Genomic DNA, 24,271 nt, shown 5'->3' on the forward strand with positions numbered 1-24,271 from the left:
AATGAGATACGAATGTTTTGTGTGGATTTATTATTTTAGTATGATTAATCATAATTCAGGGGGAATTGTTAAATATTTATTCCAAATTCATAATTCGGCACTTATTGGAATTATATTATATTCACAGCAAGCTTGCAAAATATATGTGATTTTATGATTAATCATAGTATATGTGTGAATGACCTTGATCCAGTGATTAACAATGAGATTCTTCATCTGAGCTGAAACAGTAAAATGTCAGATAATTCTGGAGTAAGTAGCTAGTTGGAAGATGACATATAAGGTATCTGCCGGGATAGTATGTCATGGGAGTCAAGAATAGGATTCATGTGTAATACTAGGAATAGCATATATTAGTTTAAATAATGTTAGTTAAGGACTAAAGTAATCCCAGTCATAATTAATCGTATTTGTATGTATTTACTTAAAGTTATACAAGTCGTATAAGTTGGTTATATGTGTTACTTATTGTGTAAGATAAATGATGGTTATTTAACATGACATCAGCCACATTAGACGTACAAGAATAGAGTGTTACATGTGGGCTTGTCAATCAAAGTAGTTCAAGACTAATCAGCTTTTTGGTCATATACATATTAGGAATTATGACTTTATGGGCTTAGTACCTCCTCTTGTATAGAATACCTGACATTAGCAGAAGTTATGATGCCATACAAGGCTTGGAGTATTGGAAGTTCATGACGTATACATGTAAGATAAATTGCCACGCGATTCGGACACTCGACACACAGACTAGGACACACAGACACACAGACTAGCGAAGATCACACACATTACTTCTGCTCTACACAAATCTATTGATAGTCCTTTTTTACAACCTAAGCAGGTGTTTTGCTCTCTGAAACCTAGCAACGTCATTTCCTGCTTCAAAACTAGACATTTGACACGGAAGAAGGACACACACAGAGGAACACACATGGCTATATTGCCATGAATTCACGCTGAACACATCTTTTCCATGAATTATTGTTTTTATTCTTCATATTTTTACCTACACTGAACTGAACTGAACTGTCATACCTTTTACATTGTATTGTTGATGCCAAGTGTGTTTGAATAAAATCACACTTTGTTTTTAAAGTCAGTCTGGCTATCAATGCTAATCGTCCAGAAACGCCTAAAGAGATTAGAAATATAGAGATATATTCTATATTTTACAGTTGCTTAACACAGTATATTTCTGTGCCTTACGCACCGTTTAACGCAGTATATTTCTGTGCGTTACGTGCCGTTTAATGCAGTACATTTCTGTGCGTTAGTGCACGTTTAACGCAGTATATTTTAGTGTGTTACGTACTGTTTAACGCAGTATATTTCTGTGCGTTACTGCACGTTTAACACAGTGCATTTCTGTGCGTTACTGCACGTTTATTGCAGTATAATTTTGTGCATTGCTGCACGTTTAACGCAGTATATTTCTGTGTGTTAATGCACGTTTAATGCAGTATATTTCTGTGCGTTACTGCACGTTTAACGCAGTATATTTCTGTGCGTTACTGCACGTTTAACGCAGTATATTTCTGTGCGTTACTGCACGTTTAACGCAGTATATTTCTGTGTGTTAGTGCACATTTAATGCAGTATATTTCTGTGCATTGGTGTACGTATATTGCAGTATATTTCAGTGCGTTAGGTGTCATTTACAGCAGTATATATCAGTGCGTTAGTGCACGTTTAACGCGGTATATTTCTGTGCGTTACTGCATGTTTAACGTAGTAAATTTCTGTGCGTTACATGCCGTTTAATGCAGTATGTTTCTGTGCGTTACGTATCGTTTAGCGCAAGATGGAGCAGAGGAGGAAAGTGAGGGTGAGTCACAACCCCAACGAGGCAGCCATTATGGAAGAGTTGAGAGCAGCCACCCTATTCCCTCACATTGTAGAGCTGTTATCTCACGACACCCTTCCCACAGCTCATCTGTCTGGGCCTTTTTTTTAGCACATGTGCAGCTGATCACACTGTTGCATTTTGCAAACTTTGCCTCAAGCAAATCAAGCGTGGCAAAAACACCATCCATTTGAGTACCACATGCTTGAGAACGCATTTAACCTCCCACCATTCAGCCCATTGGCAAGAGCACCTGAAATCCACACAAAAGTGATGCATTTCTGTTCCTCCTCCTTTCTCACCTCAGTCTACCCCCCCTATACCTCATGACCTTGAAGCAGCCTCACTGCCAGGAATAATGGTACAGCGCAGGGTGTCCTAGCTCCTTGCAGCACATCTGCAAGTAGCACACCACCAGCTGTAGACTATAGCGGACAAATTTCTCTGCCCCATCTGCTGAAAATACAGTCACTGCCACCCACATGCCCAGCGTATAAATGCAGGCTTGTCAAAGCTGCTGGCTTTGCAACTTTTGCTTTTCTGTCTGGTGGATTCTGCCGCCTTCCATGAGTAACTCTGCTTGCAATTTGGAAGAATGCAGGACAGGGCTCAGTGCTGCAGCTTGTTGTGCCGCCACATCTCCATACAGCTAGTGGTGATGGTGCGGGATTTGTCAGCTTTACCCCCTCTTCCTCCATACCCTTCTCTGCTAAACCGAACCACAAGTACCCCCTAAGCATTCAAGGGGCTATTCGATGAGTCAGACAAAAAGGTACCACATGGGAGCATATATTCTTGCAGCTCTGCAGGGGCAGGCACAGAGGTGGTTCATGCCACGCCAGCTGTAGCCAGGAATGGTGGTGTGCGATAATGGCACAAACCTCCTGTCTGCCCTTAGACAGGGAAAATTGACACGTGCCATGCCTGGCACATGTCCTCAATTTGGTGGTGCGGGGTTTCCTTAATAGGTACCCAGGGTTGGAAGATCTGCTAAAGCAAGCCAGGAGATTCTGTAGTCATGCAGGCGGTTATACACAGCCAGTGCTCTGTTGGATTAAATTCAGCAGGAATTGCACCTGCCCATAAACCGCCTGATCTGTGACATGCCCACCAGGTGGAACTCGACTTTGGCAATGCTGCAGGGGCTGCACATGCAGCAGAGAGATGTCAATGAGTACCTGTGTGAGTATGGACAAATGACAGCCTCAGGCCGGCTTGGCTTTTTTTCCCCCATGCCAATGGCTGCTGATAAAGGATGCATGTAGTGCACTGTCACCATTTGAGGAGGCCACAAGGATGGTGAGCCGTGACAATGCATGCATCAGTGACACAATCCTTGTTGTGTTCCTGCTGGAGCAGACTCTGCATGGCATTATGGACAGGACACTCGAGGCAGAGCAGCGGGAGGAAGAAGAGGACTTCCTTTCCTCTCAAGGCCCGCTTTATGCAGAAACCATTCTTCCCATGCCACAGAATGCACAAGAGGAGAGGGGAGGAGAGGAGGAGGATTCTGGCAATTTTGGAGGCATTGAAGCAGAGCAAGACATATGTCAACCCTCAACAGATGGTTTTCCATCCCCAGAACCCTTGGGAGTAGTTTGCGGCAGGGAGGAGGCAGTTACAGATACTGTAATCTTTAGTGACCCTGAGGAGTCTGCTTCTCATGCCTCCGCAAACTTGCGGTGAATGGGCTCCCTCATGCTTTAGAGATTGCGAAAGGACCCAAGAATACGTGGCATCAAGGAGAAGGATCACTATTGGTTGGCAACTCTCCTTTGCCCCTGTTACAAGGAAAAAGTCTCGTCCCTACAGAGGGTGCAGAAGATGAAATCTCTTGAGGACACTTTAATGAGGAGTTTATCTAATGCTTTTCCCGACTCTGGTAGGTTACAGTGTCATGGAAAACGTAGTTTGAAGGCTTCTGTTGGTCAAGAGAGGAGCGGTGGAGAAGGGGGCCATCTAAGTGTGAGGGATAATATATCTCAATATGTCTTAAAGAATATATTCTGTGCTTATAGTTTAAACATGAATTACTGCTGACGTGCAAGGCTTATACACACCTGCTTCAGCTTGCGGTTAAAATGTAGATCAATATCTATAACGGATATGCAGCCTATGTCTAGTTTCACGTCCTAGTTTGTTCTCGGAAAATGCTGATTGTGGTTAGATGTGTTATTTTCTTGACGTATGTGTAGAGATGTTCCAGAGAGATGTTTTGTTTATCACTCTATATGTGTCCTATTATGATTGGCTTATGAAGAGTATATATTGTCTGTTACGAGTCTCAATAAATTGTAATCTTGCTATACCATACCCAACCTGTTGTTTTGGTGTCTTGATTACCCGATCGATCGAAGAAGTTCCACACACACCCAGAATCAGAACCAGAACCAGTACCGAACCCTTTCACTAAGTGATGCATTTTACTATTATTTTTAGTCCTCCCCGCCCAGGGCTCTCAGCTTCCACATCCCATCGGCAGCGTCTGCATTGTCAGAATTAATAATTAATAATAATTAATAATATCTCGCTGTGCCTCCATTATGTCAGAATGTTTATACTGCTCTGAATATACAGTGTCTATTTATGGTTAATAATAAGCAAAGATCTGTGTGAAAGGAGAATCTCAACTTATTTCATAAATCTATATGTAGCGAGTTCTTTTTATTGATTAATTTCTTTTTAAAAGCATATACCAATCTTAGTGAAAACAGTCTACAGTATTGAATATATAAAAGTTTTATTCACGAGACATGTAATCACGATCAATTGTTCAAGCTTGGGATGACACAAAAAGATATAACTTCACAAAAATACAAACTTCGAACAATGAATGCACTGTGATGTGTAGCTCAATAATGAAAGTGAAACTGAAACAAAGTTAAAGTGAAACGAAGGCAAGATTACCATTTCCCCAGATGTAGTAGAAACCATATTTAATGTATACTATACAATCAGACCACAATTGTCTGCGCAATGCAAAACCTGATAATCACTTCACTGCAGATGAAGTGAGAATAAGCCATGCAAAACGTGAGACTTAAAATCACAAATAATGCGCTAAATCTGATATTAATAAAAATGTTATAAAAACAAAAATCATCTCTTTAGAGAAAAATTTACATATGGTTTATACGGCTGGGATTGTATTCTCGTTACCCTTTAAATATGAAATGTAAACATTTAAGGAAGTACATAAACAATATTGAATAATAATCAAATAAACAGCAAGGCATATTTACCATATTTAAAATGGCCGCTAGCTTAGAATAGTAGTTACCAGGTTCCTTAAGATGGCTGCATTTCCAAGATGGTGGCCAATTAGGGAGGAGCTTCGTTTGGCGTCCCTCAAAGGTTCAGATACATGGCAGATTGAAAGGAAGTCTGTGTAGATGAGTCTGTGCATAGCTGTTAGTAGTGTGTATGTTGTATGTGTGATGTATATTGGGCAAAATGTGATGTGTCATGTGTCTCTTTCATCTGGGCTTTTATATGGTATAGAACAAAGGACTATTAAAATTACCATAAGTTAAACCCAGAGGCAGTAACATGATCATCATTGGTCGGAACATCTTATTCATTAACTGGTGATGTCATAGGGTGACACCTCTTGGTCAACCAGTATATTAAAATTAAATAAAGATTTCTCCATTTAAGACTATTATAAAACAACATAAAATGTATCCATGCTTTCATCTATGACATGTCCATTCAATCCACCAGGTATCTGAATAAAGAATTAATCTTGGTAACACCATTCTAATATTTAATATATCTTATTTAAAATATATTGGATTTTACTTTTTAACCCAAAGACTTCAATTACCGTAGTCAGCAAAATGGCAGTATTGCATTGCACTTAGGTTCAGTATGACAGCATTATTTGTCTTCAAATAAACTTCGAACCTTTATATTGACCCATAGCTTACAACCAGACCTTCTAAATTAAACACCTGGCAAAGCCAGACAAAATTTTATGATGCTTTCTACATCTTACAATTTACAAATGTTTACTGAAGCCTCTCGACATACAGAGATGAGTCATCAAAATCAGTAAAATTAGAATTTAGCAAAATATGAAACAATCGCAATATATAACGCTTTCCTACATATTTATGTATGCTAGTTATATATACATTTCATATTTAAGTGTTAATATTATGTTACATATAAGATTATAACATATTTGTAAATTTTTAGTTTTACATAGGTCTAAGCATAGAAAAATACTGACTTTTATGATTCCAAACAGAGATAAGATTACCTTGGTATAGCGTCAGCTAGTCTTTGTCTTAAAGAAAGTCAACAGACTATTTATTACCTTAGCTTAACACAACCTGTCTGGGGTAAACCTGTTTTAAGAAAATTTCCTGAACAGGCAATTTTCTGTTAAAGGATATTTTAACCATTTAGTAACCTGACAAAAATGGATGCTACTGCGTCATTTCTATGTAGATCAAAATATGACATTTCATTTCTATTTGTTAAATTTAACGTCCCCAAATAACCCTGACAGCATCATATGATGGACGATTTTCTAGGGGTGAAAACAGATAAAGAGCTTTCCAGTTGACGATCCATGTGTCATGAGAATAGACCACTGGCCAGAACTTGCCCAGTATGCAATTGAGCTGCTGGGCTACCCTGCATCCAGCGTGCTTTCCGAACGAGCATTCAGTGCTGCTGGAGGTTTTGTTACTGATAATAGAACGCGTATGTCCACAGACTCTGTGGACCATCTGATATTTATAAAAATGAATTTGTTCTGGATTACCAGCAGCTACAAACCCTCTGATGCCGATGTCACTGATTAAGTGTATTTGGGATTTGGAATCTCTGCAAAACTTCTAGGCTGCCTAATGTTGTGGGTGTTGATTTCATCTGGAAGAATTTTTTTGTTGTAGGCTTCTTGGGCACAATTAACACCCAAAGACCAACTTTTCCACACCTGTTTGACACGTGCATATCATTTCAGTTTTTGACAGCAAGGCCAATTCTTGTTTCATCAAGAATACCTCTATAGGGTTATGGTGTGAAGGTGCCACAGACACCCAAAGACCAATTTTTCCACACCTGTTACTTCTGCGGAAGAGACACCAGAATTTATCCCAAAAATCTATAATCTTGTTCTACATTGTAGCGCATACAGACTGTCTCCCCATACATTGTTTACAAAATAAAGGAAGCTTGCAAGGAAAGTGTCATTTATTTCTGTAGCAGCTTCTATGCACAGTACAGATGTACTACTTTACAGGTAGACTAAGGGAACTCCCCCAGGCACTATATTAAAAGGAATTTTTCATTTTTGTTATTTCTCATTTTGATGCTTTCACTTTAAGCACCAGTAAATCACAGCTCATTTAAAAATGAAATTTTTTACAAACCTTTTTTTTTTTTATTGATACATCTCACCCAGGGCGGTACCTGGACCCCAAAACCATGGTATGCCCAATTACTTGCATATTAGCCTTCAAAATGTGCACTTTAGATTTTTCCAGTTCGGGTCCCATAGACTTCAATGGGGTTCGTTTTTCATTAACTTTTGCGATGTTCGAAATATCTGGTGCGAACCGAACAGGGGGTCGTATGGCCCATCCCTTATTGTTATTTTATGTCTCTTCAGGATTGTAAAGTGGTAAAGAAAATATCTGGTGATCCATTAACACCCAGCAGTTGGGGGGAGTAGGAGTATTTAGAAGGACACAAGGATCTCTACAAGGACGTCCTGATGGAGAATCAGGCGCCCCTCACATCACCGGGTAAGAGGAGACTTTATTGTAAAGGAGAGAACAGTATGGAGGGTCCACCCAGATCCCCCATCATCTAAAAAACACACAGAAACAACAGAAACAATGTATTCAGTCAGTTTGTGTGTTTTCTACAGATGGATCCAGTAATGGAAACCCACCAGAGACATGTGCCTGTCCTCTGTATTCCAGGGATTCCACACAGGAACATCACACCGTCCCTCACCATTATCAGGTTGGTGGGACTGATCATGTAGACCTAAACATGTATTCCAGGCTATGAGAGGACATTCCTCTATGTAATCTCTTCTTTCTTTTTATAATTGTATTCTGAGGTTTAGGGTGAAGAACGGAAAGAAATCAAAGCTGAGATTAAAGAAGAAGAAGAGACGTTGGTGAGTGGAGATCGGCAGTCTACGGAGGAGGGGGAGAGGATTATACGAAGTAAACAAGAAGAATCTCTACATATGGACCTAAGTAAGTAAAAAAACAGTAAATATAGAACCAGTTCCCATTATTATTTTACTTCTATGAGTATAAAATGTGCACTTACATTGTTACATCAGAGGAGAAAAAGTCTATGTCTACTAAATTCACCCAGAAGAAAATGTAAAATTTCAAAGCAGTAGTTGTTATAGAGAAAGGCAGGATACCCATATAAAGCTCTGCCTCATTTTCTTTAGGTTAAAAAGATTCCTTCCTATCCGAAAATGCAATTCGCTAACTTTTCTGATCAACATTCTAAAAACATTTTCCTCCAATTATTAGTAACCATATTTGGTATGTGTAATAAGAATGACAAACCTTAACTGCTGATAGTAAGAACATCATCGATGTACCTACCCCACCGCCCAATGTACTGTGTATGTTGTAAACCATATGAATCAACTCTAGTCATCACAATAAAGCAAATATATTTACTACAATAAACAACGTTCCATCTTCATTCCTCAATATAACATCATGTTACCAACAGTAAGGATTAGATACTGTACACCATATGAAAGGTCCATCTCCATCCCTCAATATAACGTCATGTTCCCAACAAATGAGGAGGAGATACTGTACACCATATGAAAGGTCCATCTCAATTCCTCAGTATAATGTAAAATTCCCAACAAATGAGGAGGAGATACTGTACACCATATGAAAGGCCTGAGGAATCTTCTTCAAAACAGGAAAGAGTTCACGCAGAAGAGAGTTCATTGTTATGTTCAGTGTGTGGAAAGCTTTTCACAAAAAAGAGAGAACTTCTTAAACACAAGAAGTGTCACTTTGCTGAGCATCCGTATTCATATTCAGAGTGCGGGAAATGTTTCACTCTGAAAAACAATTTTTTTAGACACCAGAATCTTCACACAAAGACACAATTATGGAGAATCAGCTGCCCCTCGCATCACCAGATAAGAGGAGACTTTATTGTAAAGGAGAGAGCAGTACGGAGGGTCCACCTAGATCCCCCATCATCTGATAAATACATAAAACAATGTATTCAGTCAGTGTGTGTGTTTTCTACAGATGGATCCAGTAATGGAAACCCACCAGCGAGGTGTCCCCGTCCTCTGTATTCCCGGGATTCCATACAGGAAGATCACACCATCCCTCACCCTCATCAGGTAGGTCGGTCTGAGCATTAAAACCTAAATGTGTTCTAAGCTATTAGAGGACATTATTTAATGTAATCTCTTCTTTCTTTTTATAAATATATTCTATCATCTTTGGGGTTTAGGGTGAAGAACGGAAAGACATCAAAGCTGAGATTAAAGAGGAAGAAGAAGAGACGTTGGTGAGTGGAAATCAGCAGTCTACAGAGGAGGGGGAAATGATTATACAAAGAAAACAGGAGGAATCTTCTCTACATATTGACCCAAGTAAGTAAAAAAACACAAAATCTAGAACCAATTCCTATTATTAATTTACTTCTATGAGTATAAAATTTGTATTTACATTGTTGCATCAGATGAGCAAAGGTCTTTGTCTACTAAATTCACCCAGTAGAAAACTTAAAATTTCAAAGCAGTAGTTGTTATAGAGGAAGGCAGGATACCCATATAAAGCTTAGCCTCATTTTCTTTAGGTTAAAAAGATTCCTTCCTGATCCCAAAACGCAATCAGTTAACTCTTTTTATATCAACATTCTAAAAAAAAAAAAATCCTACAATTATTAATAACCATATTTAGTATTTGTAATAAGAATGAGAAACCTTAACTGCTGATGGTAAGAACATCATCGATGTACCTACCCCGCCGCCCATTGTACTTTGTATATTGTAAACCATATGAATCAACTCTTTTCCTCACCACAATAAGGCAATTCTTTTTACTACATTACACAATGTTCCCAACAAATGAGGAGGAGATACTTTACACCATATGAAAGGTCCATCTCCATTCCTCAATATAATGTCATGTTCCCAACAAATGAGGAGGAGATACTGTACACCATATGAAAGGTCCATCTTCATTTCTCAATATAACATCATGTTCCCTACAAATGAGGAGGAGATACTTTACACCATATGAAAGGTCCATCTCCATTCCTCAATATAACGTCATGTTCCCAACAAATGAGGAGGAGATTCTGTACACCATATGAAAGGTCCATCTCCATTCCTCAATATAACGTCATGTTCCCAACAAATGAGGAGGAGATACTGTACACCATATGAAAGGTCCATCTCCATTCCTCAATATAACGTCATGTTCCCAACAAATGAGGAGGAGATTCTGTACACCATATGAAAGGTCCATCTCCATTCCTCAATATAACGTCATGTTCCCAACAAATGAGGAGGAGATACTGTACACCATATGAAAGGTCCATCTCCATTCCTCAATATAACGTCATGTTCCCTACAAATGAGGAGGCGATACTGTACACCATATGAAAGACCCAAGGAATCTTCTTCAGGACAGGAAGGAGTTCACACAGAAGAAAGTTCATTGTCATGTTCAGTGTGTGGAAAGCTTTTCACAAAAAAGAGAGAACTTCTGAAACACAAGAAATGTCACTTTGCTGAGCATCCCTATTCATGTTCAGAGTGCAGGAAATGTTTCACTCTGAAAAACAATCTTATTAGACACCAGAAGCTTCACACAAGGACGTCATGATGGAGAATCAGCCGCCCGTCACATAACCCGGTACGAGGAGACTTTATTGTAAAGGAGAGAGCAGTACGGAGGGTCCACCTGGATCCCCCATCATCTGATAAACACATAGAAACAATGTGTTCAGTCATTGTGTGTGTTTCCTACAGATGGATCCAATAATTGGAACCCACTAGAGAGATGTCCCCGTCCTTTCTATTCCCAGGATTCCACACAGGAAGATCACACCATCCCTCACCATCACCAGGTAGGTGGGACTGAGCATGTAGACCTAAACATGTATTCTAAGCTTTGAGAGGACATTCTTCTATGTAATCTCTTATTTCTTTTTATAAATGTATTCTGGGGTTTAGGGTGAAGAACGGAAAGACATCAAAGCTGAGATTAAAGAGGAAAAAGAGGAGGGGCAGTCTATGGAGGAAGGGGAGATGATTATACAAAGTAAACAGGAGGAATCTTCTCTACAGATGGACACAAGTAAGTAAAAAGACACTAAATATATAACCAGTTCCCATTATTATTTTACTTCTAGAAGTATAAAATATGTATTTACGTTGTTACATCAGAGGAGAAAAAGTCTATGTCTATTGAACTCATCCAGGAGAAAACATAACATTTCAAAGCAGTAGTTTTCACAGAGGAAGATAGGATGCCCATATAAAGCTCTGCCTCATTTTCTTTAGGTTAAAAAGATTCCTTCCTGATCCCAAAATGCAATAAGTTAACTCTTCAGATCAACATTCTAAAAAACATTTCCTACAATTATTAGTAACTATATATAGTATTTGTAATAAGAATGAAAAACCTTAACTGCTGATTGTAAGAACATCATCGATGTACCTACACCACCGCCCAATGTACTTTGTATTGTAAACCATATGAATCAACTCTAGTCCTCACCACAATAAGGCAATTATATTTACTACATTAAACAAAGTTCCCAACAAATGAGGAGGGGATACTTTACACCATATGAAAGGTCCATCTCCATTCCTCAATATAACGTCATGTTCCCAACAAATGAGGAGGAGATACTGTACACCATATGAAAGGTCCATCTCCATTCCTCAATATAACGTCCTATTCCCAACAAATGAGGTGGAAATACTGTACAAAACATGAAAGGTCCATCTCCATTCCTCAATATAGCTTCCTGTTCCCAACAAATGAGGAGTAGCTACTGTACACCATAAGAAAGGTCCATCTTCATTCCTCAATCTAGTGTCATGTTCCTAACAAATGGAAGTGGAGGAAGGTCCCTCTCCATTCTCACAGTAACAATGTTATTAATACACAAGGTTTCTCATTGTGATTTGGGTGAATTGTATGGTTTGTCTACTTTGCATTTATATTTCTGTTCTGATTGCACCCACTTGCATGCCAGAGCTCAAAAATTTAGTGCTAGACCAACATATATGACTCCTTGAATACAAGATTTCAAAAATCCTTCTAACATTTTATTGTAAAATTGTTTTTCAGCAGATGACCATAATGTCCGGAATACGTCTGAGGAATCCTCTGATAAATCACATACCAGGACTCTAAGATCTCACAGTAGACCTACTTTAATACATCCATCTATTCCCGAGGAATCTTCTTCAGGACAGGAAGGAGCTCACACAGAAGAGAGTTCATTGTCATGTTCAGTTTGTGGGAAACTTTTCACAAAAAAGAGAGCACTTCTTAAACACAAGAAATGTCACTTTGCTGAGCGTCCCTATTCATGTTCAGAGTGCGGGAAATGTTTCACTCTGAAAAACAATCTTATTAGACACCAGATTTATCACACGGGGGAGCGCCCCTATTCATGTTCGGAGTGTGGGAAAGATTTCACCCAGAAAAACAATCTTATTAGACACCAGAAGATTCACACGGGGGAGCGTCCCTATTCATGTTCAGAGTGCGGGAAATGTTTCACCCTGAAAAACAATCTTATTAGACACCAGAAGTTTCACACGGGGGAGCGCCCCCTTTCATGTTCAGAGTGCGGTAAAGGTTTCTTTCTGAAAAATAACCTCCTTAAACATCTTAGAATGCACACAGGTGAACGTCCCTTTCCATGTTCAGAGTGCGGGAAATGTTTCACTGAGAAGAGAATTCTTCTTCTACACCAAAGAAGTCACACAGGAGAGCGCCCTTATTCATGTTCAGAGTGCGGGAAATGTTTTTCCGACAAACAAAACCTTATTGCACACCAGAGATGTCACACAGGTGAGATTCCCTATTCATGTTCAGAGTGCGGGAAAGGTTTCACTGGGAAAAAAAGTCTTATCAGACACCAGAAGCTTCACACTGGGGAGCGCCCCTATTCATGTTCAGAGTGCGGGAAAGGTTTCATTGATAAATCAAAACTGTTTGTACACCAGAGAGATCACACAGGTGTGCGTCCTTATTCGTGTTCGGAGTGTGGGAAAGGTTTCAATTGGAAATCTTCACTCAGTGATCACCAGAAGATTCACACGGGTGAGCGTCCCTATTTATGTTCAGAGTGCGGAAAATCTTTCATTCAGAAAGGAGACCTTAATAAACATCAGAGAATTCACACAGGTGTGCGTCCTTATTCATGCTCAGAGTGTGGGAAATCTTTTACTCACAGAGTAAGCCTTATGCGACACCAGAGAATTCACACAAGCTAACACTCTTTTTCATGATAATAGTGGGGTGTTGGGGGTGGGGCAGAATATATTGAATATTTCTCTTTCGTTCATTGACTGACACAGGTTCTCCATTATTCAGAACCATAGGGTTATATCGCCCCCTACAGGAGTAGGACACTAGGCAGAAAAAAGACTTGGCTACGCCTATGGGCAGTCCTAGGAGGTATACTCCCCCTCTCTGCTATAGGTCTTTGTTTTTTTTTTTTTGCCTAGTCAGGAGTAAGGACCTAGTTCCCTGCCCGGATCTTTGGTCCTGGCACATTTTTATCTTTTTCAATGGCATTTTTTCTTATATTCTTTATTATAAAGCCTACAAACTATGGTATATATATTTGAAATCAAATCAATCCTGATGTTCTGGCAGCCTGTTTTAATTCTTAAGGCCCTAAAATGCCAGGACAGTACAAATTCCAAAATGACACCTTTTATGGAAAGTAGACAGTACAAGGTTTTTAGTAAGAGGCATGCAGAGTTTTTTTTATGCTGTATGTTTTTGCTGCAATCTTTATGTGAAAAAAATAAATTAAATAAAATCTTATTTTATTTCAAAAAGTTGTCATTTTAACAAGTTATTTCTCACACACAACACGGGAACACTTACAATTACACCTCAAAACACATTCTTCTTCTCCTTCCTAGCATGGGGATACCACATATTTGAGACTTTTTATATGTCTAGATGCATAGAGGGACCAAAATCAAGGAGCACCTTCAGGTTTTCAAAGTGCAGAAATGTTACATCTTACTTCCTATCACATTTCCTGAGGCCCTGCAGTGCCAGGATAAGAGAAACATTACCACATTTTGGAGAGTAAACACCCCAAGGTATCTTTTAGGAGGCATGCTGAGTCTTTTGAGGGTTTCGTTTTTCTGCCACAAGTTTTAAGAGAATACAGAAAGAAAAAAAACTATTATTTTTTTCACACAAAACTTCCAATCAATAAAATATTGTAACTCAGTATGGGCATATTTACATTCCCCCCCCCCCCCCCCCAAAATACCTTCTACTACTCTTCCCCAAGTATGGGGATGCCACATATGTGAGACATTTTCAGTGTAAACTGTTTATATATTGACTTTTTCAGAGCCTAACCACATAGAGAGACCCAAAATTCAAGGAGCACATTCAGACTTTTAAGAGGTATATCACCCTCCTAAATAGGTTGCTAGCATGATTAGGAAAATGTAGTTCTTTTTGGCTCCCTTGTATTTAGTGGCACAGTTTGTAAATGCTTTGGGCTGTTCTCGGTTGCAACTGCTGCAGGTTTCATTATTTCCACTTGCTTTCTTGGGGATTCCAGAATGTAGTTGGCTGTATGAAGCAAATCAGCAGCCCAGCTGATGTGCTTCAGGTGTTCATCGAGGTCCCAGCTAGTCCAGAGAATCGGGGGGGGGGGGGGCTTCCGACGATCCTTGCCCTTTTTGTTTTTGAAGCTAATCAAAGGATTTCACTTAGGATCTGGTCTGAAGAACTCAGTGTTGAATGTTGGACTCAGACGTGAAGACCACAGACCAGGAAACCTCTAGACTGTTTTATTGAGCCAGAAAGAGTGACTGTTGCTGCGTGCCTGATTGTGCATTAAACTGGGGATTAAACTGGGGAATGAACTTTGGGCAAACAGGGGCACCTTCGGTGTGGGCGCTACAGGGGCATAAATATAACATTTAATTTCTTGACTACCTATCACATTTTGGAGACCCTGGAGCACCAGGACAGTAGAAACACCCACAACATTTAGAAAGTATAGACTTTCTAAGATAGATAGTAGGACGCAAGGTGAGTTTTTTGAAGTTGTACATTTTTGCCTTAATCCTATTTGTATTTGTTATTTGTAACAAGTTTTTTCTAAAACACCGCATGGGAATACTTCCAACCCCCCCTGTCCCCCCCCCCAAAAAAAAAAACACACTCCTCTACTCCTCTCCAGTAGGAGGTTGACACATATGGGACACTTTTTTTTACAGAGCCTAACCACATAGAAAGAAGATCCAAAATCCAAGGAGCACCCTCAGGCTTTCTAAGGGTAACAATTACACATCTAATTATCATATTTTGGAGGCCCTGAAAGTCTAGGACAGTAGAAGCATTCACAAAATGACCACAATTTGGAGAGTTAACACCCCACGGTATTTAATTTTTTTGGCAAAAGTTTTCCTAAATGTGGACAGAAAATTAAGTGTTACTTTTTTACACAAAGTTGTCAATTAATAAAATATCTTAATACACAGTATGGGCATACTTACAACTACACTCCAAAACACATTCTTCTACCCCTCCAAAGTATGGGGATGCTACATGTGTGACACCTTTTCAATGTCTAGATTAATATTGTACCAGATATTGTATCTTATGCATCACAAAAATCAACCAGCATTGTATAAAGAAAACCGACTATGGTAATGTTTGCCTATGTACATGTGGTCTGGGAATACAGCTTAGGGATCGACCGATTATCGGCAAGGCTGATATATCGAGGGCCGATATGCACTTTCCCTGATATATCAGAATCGACCCCGGAGGTAACCGATATTGTCGTGACGTCATTGAGTATGTTGCGCCTCCACGCACTGGGACAGCTTCTGCCTTTTTAGGCCGCCTCCCTCAGCCTCGTCTGGAGTCGGGGAGTCTCGGGACAGTGAGTTTACAGTGCACACAGTGTGTTTAACACAGCCGCCACATACATACACCCACCCACAGCTGCCTGGTGCCAGCCAGCCAGCCCCCAACACACCCACAGGCCTGTACCAGCCAGCCAGCCACAGGCCCTGCCTGTACCAGCTAGCCAGCCACCCACCACAGGGTGCCAGCCAGCCACCCACCCACCAAAGGGTTCAGTAACAGATTTGTGTCGAAAATTGTGTTTATTTTGCAAAACTTTAAATGTTCTAAATATCGGCCAATACCAATATGCAATGACCTAAATATCGATATCGGCAACGAAAAACCGATCTCGGTCGATCCCTAATACAGCTGTGTTGTCACCTGTAGCAATCCTTGTACCTGTAAGCCAAACAATCCTAACCTACTGGTGCCTGGTTGTCCCCAAGAATGCCATGCTCCCTGCCTAAGAAGTACAGGAGGCTGAACAAAGGGTGAACAAAAGAGTTGCTGTGGTTCCCGAAGTGCAGTTGTCTGCAGAGGATGGCTGGGATTGGTGTCTAAGAAACTTAGTCAGTGGGATGCACAGATGGGCAAGGTAAGACGGCAGACAGTAAAGTGGTCAAACAGGCAAAGGATTGGCCTAGGCAGTAAGCTGAGATGACACTGCGGGTGTGGCAGTAATCAGGAACACTGTTGTAGATGTACTGGTTCTGGTGACATTACTAGTGTGGTGACAATCAAGGAAACTGTTGCTGACTACACTGGTAATTTTGACACTGGCATCGGAGTGGCCAGGAACATTGTTGCTTGCTGCATTAGTCTGGTGACACTGGCATCGACGTGGCAGCAATCGGGAACACTGTTGCTGGCTTACGTTTGTCTGTTGACATTTGGACTGGTGTGGCTAGTTATCAACAAAACCTTTACAGGCTTACACTGGTCTGGGAACACTAGAACTGGTTTGGTGGGAATCAGGAAGACTGTTGCTGGTTTATGCTGGTCTGTTGACATTGAGACTGGTGTGGCCTAGTTATCAACAAAACTTTTGCTGGCTTACACTGGTCTGGTGACACTGGGACTGGTTTGGCTAGCAATCAGCAGCACTGTTGCGGGCTTACACTGATCTGGCAACAATGGAACTGGTATGAGCGCAACCAGGAACACTGCTAGTGGCTTACACGTCTGCTGGCACTGGGACTGATTTGGCAGCTTTCAGGAACACTGTAGTTTGCATACTCTGTTCTGGTAACACTTGGACTGGTGTGGCAGTGATCAGGAACACTGCTTCTAACTTATACTGGTCTGGAGACATTGGGACACGTGCAGGTGATCAGGAACACTTGCTGGTTGCACTGGTCTGGGTACAGTAGGACTGATGTAGCTGAGATCAGGAACACTAATATTGGCTTACACTGGGGCTCGTAAAGCATTGATCAGAAACTATGTTGGTGGCGTACACTGGTCTGGTGAAACTGAGACTGGTTTGGCTAGCGATCGGAAACAGTGTAACTGGCTTACACTGGTTGGTGACATTGGATCTCTTGTGATGGTAATCAAAAACACTGTTGCCGGCTCACACTGGTCAGGTGACACTGGTACTGGTGTGGCGATGATCAGGAACACTGACTTATACTGGTTTGGGGACAATGGGACTTGTGTGGGTGATTAGGAACACTGTTGCTGGCTGCACCGATCTGGTGACAGTAGGACTGGGGTAGCAGAGATTGGGAACGCTGTTACTGGCTTTCATTGGGAACTAATGAAGATGTGATCAGGTCAGGAACAATGTTGGTGGCGTACACTGGACTGGTGACACTGGGACTGGTTTAACTGGTGATCAGAAACAGTGTGACTGGTTTACACTGGTGACCTTGGAACTCATATGGTGGTAATCAAGAACACTGTTGCTGGTTGACATTGGTCAGGTGAAACTGGGACTGCTGTGGCAGTGATCAGGAACACTTCTGCTGGCTGCATTGGTCTGGTGACAGTAGGACTGGGGTAGCAGTGATCAGGAAAACCGGTATTGGCTTATACTGGTTTAGTGACGGTGTCATTGGGTGGACGCAATCAGAAACACTTTTGCTGCCTTACACTTGTCTGTTGGCACTGTACTAGGATGGCAGCATTCAGGAACATTGTAACTGGCTGCACTGGCCTGGTGACTTTGTACTGGGGTGGCTAGCAATAAGGGACACTGTTACTGGTTGCACTGGTGTGGCGATAGTCTACTGGAGTTGGTAGTGATCAGAGACATTGGTTGGCTGCTCAGGTGACACTGTACTGTGCTGATCACTGGGATAACTTTGTTTCTTCTCACAGCCAATCGGTTTAAGATAAAAACACCAACTTGCAGCCTTTGTTCACATCTGTCATGGCTGTGATTGGTCTCAGTGATCACGTGGGATAGGGCAAATTGTATTGGTCCTGTACCTAGCTCTGTGATCTGCCATATCTGCTGGACTCATTGATAAAGGACTGCATGCTCTAGAGCAGGGGTCCTCAAATTACGGCCCGTGGGCCGCATCCGGCCCGCCAGGGTCCTGAACCCGACCCACCAGCAATTGCAGAACCAGGGGTTGGGCTGCGGGGCAGGGTGGAGATTTCCACGGCTGCTGTCTCCTGACATTACTATTTTTTTTCTGTGTGCAGGAAATCGTCTGCGGCGGCCGCCAATTGACTGTGTTACTGCCGTGCTGAATTCTGGGAGTTGTAGTCCTGACCGCACTCAAGTTCCTTGTGGCAGTGGATGTGGAGAACTGAGCAGGGGCGCGCAGCAAGAAAATACAACTCCCGGAGACTTTGAAGGCAGGCAGAGGCGGGGCACATGGAGAAATAGGGAACAGGTTGCGCACATCACATGACCCGCTCAGGCTCGCCGCTGGATGGCTGCAAAAGTGCAGCATGAAGTTTTTAGAAAGAGTGAGAGCAGCTTACTTTGGAACGAGAGTCTGTGGACTGGAGGCAGGGAGCGCAAGCCTGCCAGGGGAAGCATGTTACTGGCTCGGGCTGGGCACTGGCTGCAGCTTGGAGTGGTCATCACCCGCAGGAGGCTGAGCAAGGACCTGCTGAGCTGTCATCGGCATCGCTGAGGTGAGGCACCCTGACACCCCCAGCTGACCCCCACATCCCATCTTACCCACCCAAATACACCCCATTTACCCTGCCCCATTGCCCTGCCCACCCAGTAACCTCAAAACAGGAAATAGCCCCCAACACTGTCTGGCTGTCAGGTCCTGTGCTGGCTATGGCCTGTTGGTCCTGCTGGCCATGGCCTGTTGGTCCTGGTGAGAGCTGGCCATGGCCTGTTGGTCCTGCTGGGAGCTGGTCATGGCCTGTTGGTCCTGCTGGCCACGGCCTGTTGGTCCTGCTGGGAGCTGGCCATGGCCTGTGGGTTCTGCTGGCCACTGAGTCCTGCTGGCCTTTAGGTCCTGCTGGGAGCTGGCCATGGTTTTGGTGCTGCATCCCAAGCTGGGAGCTGGCCATGGCCAGCAGGACCCATAGGTCATGGCCAGTTTCCAGCAGGATCCACGGGCCATGGCCAATTTCAGCGGGATCCACAGGCCGTGGCCAGTTTCCAGCAGAACCTACAGGCCAGCGGCCAGCAGGACCCACAGGTCATGGCTAGCTTCCAGCAAAACTTACAGGCCAGCAGCCTGCAGGACTAACTAGTGAGGCTGCATTGATGGGCACTGATGAGGCTGAGCTAATGGGCACTGATCAGACTGCACTGATGGGCACTGGTGAGGCTCCATTGATGCGCACTGATCAAGCTGCATTGATGGACACTGCTGAGGCTGCATTGATGAGGCTGCTCTGATGGGCACTGGTGAGGCTCTATTGATGGGCACTGGTGAGGCTCCATTGATGGGCACTGATCAAGCTGCATTGATGGACGCTGCTGAGGCTGCATTGATGAGCACTGATGAGGCTGCTCTGATGGGCACTTTTGAGGCTCCATTGATGGGCACTGATCAAGCTGCATTGATGGATGCTGCTGATGCTGCATTGATGAGCACTGATAAGGGCTGCTCTGATGGGCACTGGTGAGGCTCCATTGATGGGCACTGGTGAGGCTCCATTGATGGGCACTGGTGAGGCTCTATTGATGGGCACTGATCAAGCTGCTTTGATGGACACTGCTGAGGCTGCATTGATGAGCACTGATAAGGGCTGCTCTGATGGGCACTGGTGACGCTGCATTGATCCTTAGATCTCAATGGTTCATGCTGGGACTCGAAGTCCATTAATTTTGGGAGGTATGATTTTCCTAAAAGTGAAGGACTGCAAGTTCCAGCATGAACCCCTGAAATCTAAGAATGTAACCACCCCCCAAAAGTGAAGGACTACTAGTCCCAGCATGAACCCATCAGAGCTGAGGACATCACAGCCCCCCAACTAGTGAAGTCCCAGCATGAGCCCCTGAGATTTAAGAATGTGACCCCTTAGAGCTTGTGGGTTCATGCTGGGACTTGTAGGCATTCACTAGTTGGGGGGGGGGGGTCAGGTCTTCAGCTCTGAAGGGTTCATACAGGGACTTGTCTGCACTGCTTGCACTTTAGTTCCCGAGGCCATGGTTTTAAATATTGTACTGTTTTTTGTGCATTACAAATAAAATATGTGCATAGGAATTCGTTCATATTTTTTCAAACTATAGTCCGGCCCCCAGCAGTGCCTGTGGGACAGTGAACCGGCCCCCTGTTTAAAAAGTTTGAGGACCCCTGCTCTAGAGGGTGCGGATGAGCAGCGCAAAGGGGAGGCCATTCTTATACAGCCCCGGCTATATGGCAAGTGGTTAGGCACCAAAACTGAAGAACAATCCAAAAAAACAGTTTGCGAAGTATTTAAAAACGCAGGCTGCAGTTGATATTTTCTCCACAAGGTGCTGATCTCACTTCTTTTCAGTGGAACGCAGAGACAGGAACTGATAGAAGACAGGAAGTGATTTCAACTTGACGTACCCTGACAGGAAGTGACGAGGGTAGGCATTTCTCACGGGGTAGGTAATTCTCATGGAACACCGGGGTTCCTACAGATAAGACAGTTTGCAGGAAGAAGAGGAGGATATCCTTGCAATCGGCAGCAGAGGAGGTAATACAAATTATTTTATATTTACACCCAGTAACCCCCCACCCCCATGTCCGTCCTCTTCCTCCATAATCACTGTGATGTCTTTTATCTCCAACAGATACTACTATACAGACGTATATAGAGAGTATTATCATATGTACACTGATACATCCTAAACATACAACCATTTATCCAACTGTCCATCCAGAGCCTCTGGTTTATAGACCGGATACATCCTAAATATAGAGCCATTTATCCAACTGTCCATCCAGAACCTCTGGTTTATAGACCGGACACATCCTAAACATACAACCATTTATCCAACTGTCCACCCAGAGCCTCTGGTTTATAGACCGGATACATCCTAAATATAGAACCATTTATCCAACTGTCCATCCAGAGCCTCTGGTTTATAGACCAGATACATCCTAAATATAGAACCATTTATCCAACTGTCCACCCAGAGCCTCTGGTTTATAGACCGGATACACCCTAAATATAGAATCATTTATCCAACTGTCCATGCAGAGCTTCTGGTTTATAGACCAGATACATCCTAAATATAGAGCCATTTATCCAACTGTCCATCCAGAGCCTCTGGTTTATAGACCGGATACATCCTAAATATAGAACCATTTATCCAACTATCCATCCAGAGCCTCTGGTTTATAGACCAGATACATCCTAAATATAGAACCATTTATCCAACTGTCCATCCAGAGCCTCTGGTTTATAGACTGGATACATCCTAAATATAGAACCATTTATCCAACTGTCCATCCAGAGCCTCTGGTTTATAGACCAGACACATCCAAAATATAGAGCCATTTATCCAACTGTCCATCCAGAGCCTCTGGTTTATAGACCGGATACATCCTAAATATAGAACCATTTATCCAACTGTCCATCCAGAGCCTCTGGTTTATAGACCGGATACACCCTAAATATAGAACCATTTATCCAACTGTCCATCCAGAGCCTCTGGTTTATAGACCGGATACACCCTAAATATAGAACCATTTATCCAACTGTCCATCCAGAGCCTCTGGTTTATAGACCGGATACATCCTAAATATAGAACCATTTTACCAACTGTCCACCCAGAGCCTCTGGTTTATAGACCGGATACACCCTAAATATAGAATCATTTATCCAACTGTCCATGCAGAGCTTCTGGTTTATAGACCAGATACATCCTAAATATAGAGCCATTTATCCAACTGTCCATCCAGAGCCTCTGGTTTATAGACCGGATACATCCTAAATATAGAACCATTTATCCAACTATCCATCCAGAGCCTCTGGTTTATAGACCAGATACATCCTAAATATAGAACCATTTATCCAACTGTCCATCCAGAGCCTCTGGTTTATAGACTGGATACATCCTAAATATAGAACCATTTATCCAACTGTCCATCCAGAGCCTCTGGTTTATAGACCAGACACATCCAAAATATAGAGCCATTTATCCAACTGTCCATCCAGAGCCTCTGGTTTATAGACCGGATACATCCTAAATATAGAACCATTTATCCAACTGTCCATCCAGAGCCTCTGGTTTATAGACCGGATACATCCTAAATATAGAACCATTTATCCAACTGTCCATCCAGAGCCTCTGGTTTATAGACCGGATACACCCTAAATATAGAACCATTTATCCAACTGTCCATCCAGAGCCTCTGGTTTATAGACCGGATACATCCTAAATATATAACCATTTATTCCACTGTCCATCCAGAGCCTCTGGTTTATAGACCGGATACACCCTAAATATAGAACCATTTATCCAACTGTCCATCCAGAGCCTCTGGTTTATAGACCGGATACATCCTAAATATAGAACCATTTATCCAACTGTCCATCCAGAGCCTCTGGTTTATAGACCGGATACACCCTAAATATAGAACCATTTATCCAACTGTCCATCCAGAGCCTCTGGTTTATAGACTGGATACATCCTAAATATAGAGCCATTTATCCAACTGTCCATATACATGCTGCAAAGGAAGTAAAATGATATCTCCCCATCCAGGACACCGAAAGATATCTTAATAGAAGTTCTATTTCTTCTCCAGTCATTCCAAGCCTAAAATATAAGATTTTAGTTAGAGATTTTAGTTGTTCTTTAAATATAGAACCATTTATCCAACTGTCCATCCAGAGCCTCTGGTTTATAGACCGGATTCATGATGGATATGAAGTGAAAGGATATATCCTCATCCAGGACACAGACAGAAAAATATATTAATATGATTTCTTCTCCAATTCATTGCAAGCCAAAATAAAAGATTTTAGTTAGAGTTGATCTTTAAAAGCAATCTGAGGTGTCAGAAGAACTCTGTGCAGATATTATTCATCCCAGTAGAGTCCAGATAATTCTCAGTTTATTATCCGTCTACAGAGAGGAGAGTCCTGTATAGATCAGGAGGAGGTGAGGAGGATTCTGGGAGGTCAAAAGTGAAAATTGTTACTTTCTATCTTTATACAGGATTGTAAAGTGGTGAAGAAAATATCTGGTGACCCATTATCACCCAGCAGCTGGGAAGAGTGGGAGTATTTATAAGGACATAAGGATCTCAACAAGGACGTCATGATGGAGAATCAGCCGCCCCTCACATCACCGGGTAAGAGGAGACTTTATTGTAAAGGAGAGAGCAGTACGGAGGATCCACCTAGATCCCCCATCATCTGATAAACACATAGAAACAATGTATTCAGTCAGTGTGTGTGTTTCCTACAGATGGCTCCAGTAATGAGAACCCACCAGAGAGATGTCCCCGTCCTCTGTATTCCCGGGATTCCACACAGGAAGATCTCACCATCCCTCACCATCATCAGGTAGGTGGAACTGAGCATGTTGACCTAAAAATTCATTCTAAGCTATGAGAGGACATACTTCTATGTAATGTCTTGTTCTTTTTAAAAAAGTGTTTTATCATTTTTGTGGTTCAGGGAGAAGGAGTGAAAGACATCAAAGCTGAGATTAAAGAGGAAGAAGAAGAGATGTTGGTGAGTGGAGATCAGCAGTCTATGGAGGAGGGGGAGATGATTACGGAAAGTAAACAGGAGGAATCTACTCTAAATATGGACCCAAGTAAGTGGCACTAAATATAGAACCAGTTTCCATTGTTATTTTACTTATGTTGAGTATAAAGTTTGTATTTACATTGTTACATCACAGGATAAAAGGTCTATGTCTACTGAATTCACCCAGGAGAAAACATAACATTTC

General features: G+C 42.1%; 1 protein-coding gene across 1 annotated transcript in view; it reads left to right on the forward strand.

Moving 5' to 3' along the window:
• The window catches only part of LOC309564412 (uncharacterized protein), a 1,531,146-nt gene that overhangs the window by 677,210 nt on the left and 829,665 nt on the right, over positions 1 to 24,271 (forward strand). Inside the window, 2 exon segments of the mRNA XM_082269040.1 lie at positions 12,543 to 13,335; positions 18,616 to 18,809. Of these exon segments, the coding sequence (XP_082125166.1) occupies positions 12,543 to 13,335; positions 18,616 to 18,809 (987 nt within the window).

The sequence above is a fragment of the Pelophylax lessonae genome (assembly GCF_965119305.1).
Source record: "Pelophylax lessonae genome assembly, chromosome: 9".
NCBI lineage: Eukaryota > Metazoa > Chordata > Amphibia > Anura > Ranidae > Pelophylax > Pelophylax lessonae.